Consider the following 8,874-nt stretch of genomic DNA (forward strand, 5'->3'; position numbering starts at 1 on the left):
TACAGCCGAGCCTCCTTCAAGATATTGCTGAAAAGGCAACTTACCTTGTCATATTTGGCAACTATTTCAGCACGTTCTATGGCAGCTTTAATAGCCGCATCCTGCTCTGCATCCGAATCTGCACAGAAAAGAAAATATTTTTTAGCATATTTTGCTAGAAATTCAGTTTCTCCCTGTGGTGCAAGTCTCATTTAATGTGGATGAGGCCCTCTCTTTGCAGGAACTTTGTAAAAATATTGTACTAAATGTAAAATACGTCACAGGCCGAATTACCTAGATCAACAACACAGTTCATAAAATCACTGCAAATAAAGTAGTGATTTCCTCCCCCCCACCATATACGTTACAAAGTGCAACAGAGATCGTAAACTCTCCATAACCTCCATCTCATTATCTTGCACAATGGTTCAACTTCCAAAAGTGATTCTTGGTCACTGCATTTAAAATTAGCACACCGAGGGTTTGTTACTCTTAGCCCAGAATGTGCAGCAGACAAAGCCTTGAGAGGGACATGCATGTGTAGAGCGCTAAGAAACACCATGTACTGTACTCATTTGCACGTCGTTGCCAAGAAACCTCATCACATTGCCTGCAGCTTCGTGATATAGAACGTGCAAAATGTAGTGAAGCAAATTGAGGATCTATGGAAGGGTTCATAGCATGTTTATTTGTACTATTGAGTGTTAGAGAAACTATTTGGGCTGTCTGACAACAGTTGGTCTTTTGCAGTACCAATGTAACATATAACTGAACCGCACATGTGCACAGCTTACCAGGCACCTTTTATACGCCCAGATTTATCTAGTCTCATTCAGAATCGTGTCATACGAAAAATTGCTTTATGAATTACTCTTTGAGCCGTTACAATGGACAGTGGCAACAAAGATGTTTTATGTTTTTGATTTCTTAGCAGCTGAAATTGATGCCGTCTCTCATCCCATTCTGCACACAACAATTTAACAGGTCACTGCGCATGATATATTTCAAACCATATTAAGCATTAGTTGCCAATAAAAAATAAAAAAGTGAATTGTTTTCTTCAATGGTCGTGCAATTTATGTGCAAATTACCATCCCATGAGTGCAATTAATGTTACGAACAACAGATCCCAAACAAGTGACCACTTTGCCTCCTTTGGAATAGCAAAGCAACATCAGCATGTGATTTCTAATACAGCTGACCATGTCAGGTGCTAAATGGGGACTACATGTGCTCAAAGGCGGTCATCAGGCTAAAAGAAAGACAGAAGCTGAAGTTTAAAAGGTGCACTCCGTCAAACAGTCCTTGCATTCCAACAGGATCTGAATCTTATGTTCAGTCTTGTCAGGAAGGACCGATTTGCATAAACAAAGAAAAAAACTAAACAAAGGCAAATATTATGAATTATTGAGGATAATAAATATTTCAGCCACTGTAGGCTCCATCTCCTTCCAAGCTCCACATCTCTCCTGATATTATAACCATCCATCTTGCTCTGCTGGTTTTTGCAAGTGTAGAGATTTGAGGAAAATGTTCAGGATATAGACAGGAGGAATTCCAGAACATTGATTATTCACATGGAAGCAGCTTTGGTAATGCTCACTTTTAAAGGATGTAATATAAAATCGTGCATTTGCTTCAAAGCATGCAGCTCTAGTCTAAATGTAGGCATGAACCAAGGCAATAAAATGCCTACATTTAAAAAAAAAAATCAAATGGTAAACACACTTAACTTTATTATACTGGGAAGTAAATGATCAATATGATCCATTGCAAAATAAAAACAAATCATTCACCATAAAAAGCACCAATGGGTGTCACCAAGTAATCAAAACCCACTTGACCTAGCAGATAAAGGCAGAACATGGGCACCAATGTCACAGTTTGTAACTAGTCATGTGATCTTACAGCCATCTTGTCAGAATTCAAAAAGGACGCCTTGACTGAACACTTGGGTAACCTCTGCCCTTTTCTACAAAAATCAGCTAATATACAGCCCTATGAACCCTGGGTAATAGCCATGCTCTTTCACAAGGGACATTTAATTAACTTGTATGTTCAGCACTGTTCCGTCACCTAGTTTCTTATGCGCATTTAAATTCCGGTTATATTCCAAGCAGGATTTATGCTGCAAGTTTTGAAGGAAGAAAAAAAAACCCTGCAAACTATGACAGAATGCAAGAACTGGGAAGGCAGAGATTGTAGCGCTTTTGATCGATGGTAACAACAATACCGACGGTCTCTGCACTGCACGTGTGTATTATGCAATGCTTCACTGGTCAAGTATGTGCGATTGCCAGAAGGCACATCACTTCCCTCAGAAGTGGACACTTCTAAGGCTGCGTCCATGGTTAGTGATTGCGTGCTGAGGCGCGCGGAGGCTGAGGGAAAGCGGGTGCTTTCCCTGGCCTTAGACCACGCACCGTCCGGGGGCGTGTCGGGGGGCGGGCCAGTGACGTCACGGAGCTGGTTCACCCTCATTGGGCAAACCGCTCACGTGACCGGCCCTGCGCTCCGGCAAGCGCGAAAATGTTTAATTTTGCTAAGACTTACGCTTGCTTCCGCACGCGTAAGCGAGCCCCTGCTAAAGCCGCTCTCATTGCGTCCTGCGGGGGCTCAGTGCCGAGCATAAGCGCGCCTCCATACGGGTCAGCGCATAAGCGCTCACCATGTCCGAGGCCTTAGTGCTGACTGCCTCAGACAAGAGGTCACTGGTCTTCAGATCGACAACTGGTACAGGGCTCTCTTAGAACTTTAACCTGTGCAAACCAAGAGCATTGCCATTCCCAGATCTGTGCTTCTAGGGATACATTGTGAAGAAGCTGGGGATATTGACCGGCCAATAGTTCCAAACACTTGCCAACTTATTTCGAAAGTGACAGTTTTAATTTCCCTTCTTTTTTTTGTCAGTTATGAGAAAATAAAGGAGATGAAGCAGGGATGGCATTGACCTCAATTCATGCACCTAATTTATTGGAGGATTTCATTACTTTTTCTTATTCTGTCTGTAAATGTGACTTTCAGTGGAAATCTAGGACTGACAGTCTCAATTTTCAAAAGGGAGAATCAAAGGCTGGACTTCAGATGTATTTTAAGCAACTGACCAAATTCATTGAGCGTTTGATTTTGAGTTCTCCCAGGTCATAAAACCAAACATTTAATTGCTAAAAACTCAACCGTTAAATAACCTTGGATCCTGATTATTTGTAGATACAGTACCTCCGGGCCTGAAAGAGTTAACATTACAAGACTTACACACGTATTGTGTTTTAAACTTGTTGTGTAATCTAAACAATATCCCCCCTTCATAGCTTAATAAAACTTAATCTTTACAAGCTTTATTCCATATGAATATACTGCTGGATAGAATGTATATATAAAGCAATTTACATTTTGATAAATCCGTCAATCCCAGTAATTCTTTCCCAAAATCTAAATGAACCCACTGTAACTGCACAGTGCGCACCCAAACAAAGCTAATGTTTGTTCTAAGCCGTGCATAGTTTAGGATGTATGGGCGTATTCTCTTCTGCAGCCTACATCTTAACATTAAGCTCAGAATGGACAAGACATTTTACACAAGTGCAGGCGTTAGAACAACTGCACAATTACACACAAAAAAACTATACAAGTGGATGCTACAAACAGGAAACAAGTAAATCCCATTACGTCGCCTTTGTATGATTAATAAACATACAGCTTATGCTGAACTTGCAGTCAAAAAGGAGTCATCATGAAGATGCTGCTAATTTCTGGCAGTGTATGCAATGAGGATTCTACATAATGCAGCGCTGAGGTACCACACTATGGCGATCATTCATTAACGTACTGTACAATCGTGCCGATTCGGCACTAAGCGCCTGGTATCTCCTATTCAAGTCAATAAGAGTTTATGTGGCGGTGCTGAACCGACACGTTCAAACCTTACTTAAACCCTTTGAGCGCCAGAGAGCCACAGTTCACCGGGCACATTATGATCACTCCTCGGTAGCACTGGCATGGTCACCACGTCACTGGATGCCCCATACTGGTTTTTCCTTTTCCACCTGTGTATACCAAGCGCTCTCACTAAATGTCAGGCTCGAATGAAAAGCAAATCATTTCCATTCCTTGGAAGGAGGAAGACTCGTCACCACAACATGCAAAATATGAAAAATATGCAAAAGCATAGAAACAGTAAATAGTTTGTCACAACAGACGAAGACTTCCTGCAACCGTAATATAAAAGAGTGGCCTTTAAAAGGATGTGTTAATATGGTTTTCTTTTACAAACAGCACTCCCATAGAAAGTATGACATGTCAGATTGCCAAGTGTACTGCATGATCTTACTACAATTGTGGATTTTGCACTTCTACAGAATATGCTATCCCTCGAAAATTTAGTGTAGGGAAAAAAAGAAAACTAAAAAGAAAGCCATCACCACACTTCAGTTTTTTCTTTCTTTCCAGATGTCATACATCATAAAAGAAGTATTTACCATGCCGGCTTTAGATCTGTATTATTCCTAGGAGGTTCCTAGAAGTTGTTAATGTCTACAACTTTACAAGCAGATATCTCCAGTTACCACATTAAAGTGAAAGGACTACTGTAGGAAGCATGAATAGGCTTGTTAAAAAGGTCCATTAACAGACGAAACATTTTTCTGAAGTTCGGGACAAAACCATTTCATTCTCCTTGCTATTCTGAACCAAGATTGCCAACACATTAGCATACACTTGTGTGGTCTTTAATGAAATGGACATATCCTGGGTTTCAATCCTGAAAGCACACTGAAAATTGAGCACACAAAATAGGTGATATTTTAACCTCTTCAGTGCCAGCGGGTCGTCCCACCTCAGTGGCCACGGACTCCCCGGCACTTCCATATCACGTGACTGCTCGGTGCAGCGATCCCGTGATGCGGTTTCAGCTCCGGCTGTCGGGCCGAATGTGTGGAGGGGGCGGCCACCCCCTTCAATTTTGTACATGATCAAGGGGTTAACATACAAGTATAACAAGTGTAGAGTCAGTGCCCAAAAGAGTAAACCGATGGAAGGCAGAGACCAACCGAGGAAACAGAGCTAGTAACATGTAAATAGAAGTGTACATGTAAAGGAGCTTTAGCGTAACCCCTCGAGTTCCCTAATGACATACAGTGCAAGTCAAAAAAAAGTACCACCCCAGGGACCCTTGATGTACACCAAATGTTCTTGCTCTTTAAGGCGCGGTACATGCTGTTGAAGCACCTCCGGCACTAAAGGGGCTTAAAAGCAGCAATCCCATGTGCTTTATTTTTTTGCACAACAGCATGGGGGACCAGTGAGCCTCCAGTTTCCGAGATCCTTACGGCTGAAGGAAACAATGTTGAAGCTCACCCAGGGGAAACAAAATGACTGCCTGGCAAGACAATCGGAAGCCCAAAAATCATCCGCTGAGGCTTCATATTGGACAGCCACATAAGTTCCAGATCGAAACCGGGAAGCAATACCGATAATTTCACCAATAAGTATCATTGGAGCGGAGACTAGAGCGGTCCAGATTCAGAGGTCCCCTGAGTTTCTATTGTGTATGTAAAAAATTCTTTTTTTTAAAAGGAACAAACTGGGATTGCTGCTTTAACACCTTCTTACCCATCCTGTTTTTCAGGCTTTCACATTGTGCACAGACATAACTTCCTTTTTTTTCAGCTTGTTACCATTTAAAAACAAACCATGTTTGGTGGAGAAGTGGAGTCACCGTATGAAACTCCTCACGCCTCTGCTGATATTTCCCTTTGCCACAATAAGATGGGGACGCACACTGAAATCCTGTTGACAGGAGAACAATACGTTCACATTTATTTGGAGTACTAAATATTAACCCCTTATGAACTGAAAATCAACATGTGTAATACAACCCCTGACTAATGATAAAATAAGAAAAACAGAGAAACCAAGAAAAATGTGCCCTATTGCCACTTATTATGGACGGAAAATTGTTGAATGCGAATTGGTCAGTTTCCTAAAATAAACCACTAAGACATCCAAGAAAAACAAATTGCTTTTGTTTTAGCACAAACATTTTCCAAGCACGAACATTGGCACTCTACTTGGAAACATAGCACGTAGTGTCCCATGGGGTTGAGGAAACGCCATATTAAAGTGGTAACTTTGGGGCCATTTGACGTAGCCTCTGTCATTTACGTGTTGCTCGTTTCCAAGAGAGATTTTGGCCTCGGCACTAAGTTGAGCGACGGTCATGATTGCAACGGAGGGGGACCACCTTCTCTTTGGTTTCTGATGTCAGTGGCAGATCACAGTCATGTGATGACATGACTCAGAATCCGGGTGGCAGAAAACCTTCCAGCACCAAAATGGTTAAAAACATACTGGCCAACCCACCCAATTAAAGAGGAAATCTCACCAAGAAGGGAAAAAAAAATACTACATTTTATTTAGTCAACCTGACAAAACAAATCTCAACTCCATTCTCCATTGCAAGTCATTGAAGGATGAAGTCATCTTCTGTCAAATGCCCCAGAAGAGAGTTTTCAGATTAGTCAGAATTCTTACATTTGATCATACTTAACAGATATATTGGTCCACAATTGCCTCGAAGATCCTGCCTGAAATTTATAAAGGTCTTCTGTAATGTGACTTGATAGAATGGATGGTTGCTTAAAAAAAATTAAAAATTATCTAGGTAATGGCTGAATGATTAGGTTTCTTGATTTGACACCACAACAATTATTCAGCAAGTTCTTTTTTCAGTGGTATTTCCAATACTTTGCCAAGTTAATTAGTGGGTGTAACGGACCAGGGCATTTTTGGTAGGGGTTTTGACGATAGCTAACTCGGTGGTTCCCAACTCCAGTCCTTAAGGCCCCTCCCCAACAGGTCAGGTTTTCAGGATATTTCAGCTTCAGCACAGGTGGCTCTGATTGAGCCACCTCTGCTGAAGCAGGGATATCCTGAAAACCTGACCTGGTGGGGGTACTTGAGGACTGGATTTGGGAAACAGTGCAGTCTGACCAAGAAGCGGCACACTATGTTCTTACTCTATACCGGACAGAACCGTAGCAAGGACTCTTCCAACAAAGACAAAAAGCCCTATTCAAAACAAAGAAACGAGCGCTTACAGAGAGGGACTTTCTACTATAGTAATACTCACTCAAATTAATCATTTACTCACACCAAAACACCATATTACATTCACAGCATCACAACGTCCTAGCACAGCAGAATGTAGGCAATATTAGCATTCTGACTCCATAAAGATTACTTGGGTAGTTATTTGTAAATTTATATTACAATAAACCATTTTGATTATTTATAAGCGGATAAAAGGACTACATTCTTTTTTCATCTTATTCTTTCAACATGGAATATATTCTGCTCTCTTTCATGTCTGCCAAACTACCTACAGCACCTGTCTTCTCATCTTAAAGCAGCATGCCAAGGATTTGTTTTTAGTTTTTAAATATATAGGTATGAAGCAGGGGCTTTTCAAAACTGAACTACGTTAATTTCAGCTCCGGGGACATCCTGCTTCCCATCTAGAGGGGGGGGGGGGGAGGGGGGAAACTAGGAAATATTACACCTTTAAAATCATGTTCAACTCCCACATGGTGTAGGGGTGTATGAGTACTAGCAATAAAGCATTGAATGCTTAAAAAAAAAAGTTTTTTCTTTAAATTGAGAGCCACGTTTAGACCGCGTTATAAGCGGATCCGCGTTGTGGCAGATCGCACTATAACAGGGTGGAGCTGTACTTTCCATTTCTGTCAAATCAATCTTTAAAAAAAAAAAGTTTTCAAGTTCATTAATAGCAAAAAAAAAAGTTGTCAAAGAGAATATAATGTGGGACCCTCACAGTGCGAGGTGGGCAGGCAAATATTCAGCGACATGGCTGAGGTATTCGTGACTCCTCCTTGGTATATATAGAACCAAATTGTAAGAACATTACAAGAAGAAGCCAAAACGTTACCATTAATGAACATTTGGCTTACGCGGGAAGTGTAAAGGAGACTGGATAAAATAAAGGTAAACAAAGCACTTGGCCCAATGGCATGCACCCCAAAGGTCTTGAGAAGCTTTGTCACAGCAAGATTGTTATTTTTAATATTCATGCATCCCATTGACGCAGACTTCAGCACCACAACAGTTGCGTAAAGCAGACGTGGTGCCAATATTGACATAGGGAGCTAGATTATAACCAGGGAATTAGACTTCTAAGCCTGACATCAATAGTGAGGAATCTAATTGAAGGTTTATTAAAGGATAATATTCCGGCATACTAATGATTTTGTTATCCAAAAAGGTATGGATGGTATAATCACCATGGATTTATGCCAAATTAAACATATTGGGTTGTTTCCGGTGGCAAGTTGGAATTTAGACCAACGAAATGCAGTTGATTTGGTCTACTTTGATATTGCCGAGGCTTTTGATATGGTGCTTCTTGTTGGAGGAGAGGCAGTAACATGTATTGAACATTTTCAGATCGGGCTATTGTGGTAAGTGGAGTACCTCAAGGTTCAGTACTGGGGCCTCTCCATTTAAACTAGTTTATTAATTACCTTGAAGTAGGCACAGAGAGCAAAGTCTCCATCCTTGCGGACTACAATCAATTATGAAAGGTAGCAAAATCAGAGCAGGATATAATTTCTTTACAGAAGGACTTGGGAAATCTGATATCTTGGGCAGGTTAATGGCAGAAGAGGCTTAGTATAGATAAATGTAAGTTTATGTATTTAGAAAATAAGAATAACCAAGGCTACATACAAACTAAATAGGACAAAATTGGGTAAATCCTTGAATGATTTAGCGGTGCTTGTAGATAGGCTTGACAATAGTGCTCAATGTCAGGCAATAGCTGTGAAGTCTAAAAGGATATCATCATAGCCAATACATACATTCTTAAAAGGTCACACCCTT

The 8,874-nt window shown here is 40.9% G+C and overlaps 1 protein-coding gene across 3 annotated transcripts in view; it reads right to left on the reverse strand.

The window, feature by feature from the left end:
- Positions 1-8,874, reverse strand: part of USP6NL (USP6 N-terminal like) — a 159,671-nt gene that overhangs the window by 64,697 nt on the left and 86,100 nt on the right. For all 3 annotated transcript variants that reach the window (XM_075599470.1, XM_075599471.1, XM_075599472.1), the window contains one exon: positions 45-118. In XM_075599470.1, the coding sequence (XP_075455585.1) occupies positions 45-118 (74 nt within the window). The remainder of the gene's footprint in view (positions 1-44; positions 119-8,874) is intronic.

The sequence above is a fragment of the Ascaphus truei genome, chromosome 5 (genome assembly GCF_040206685.1).
Source record: "Ascaphus truei isolate aAscTru1 chromosome 5, aAscTru1.hap1, whole genome shotgun sequence".
In the NCBI taxonomy this organism is placed as follows: Eukaryota; Metazoa; Chordata; class Amphibia; order Anura; family Ascaphidae; genus Ascaphus; species Ascaphus truei.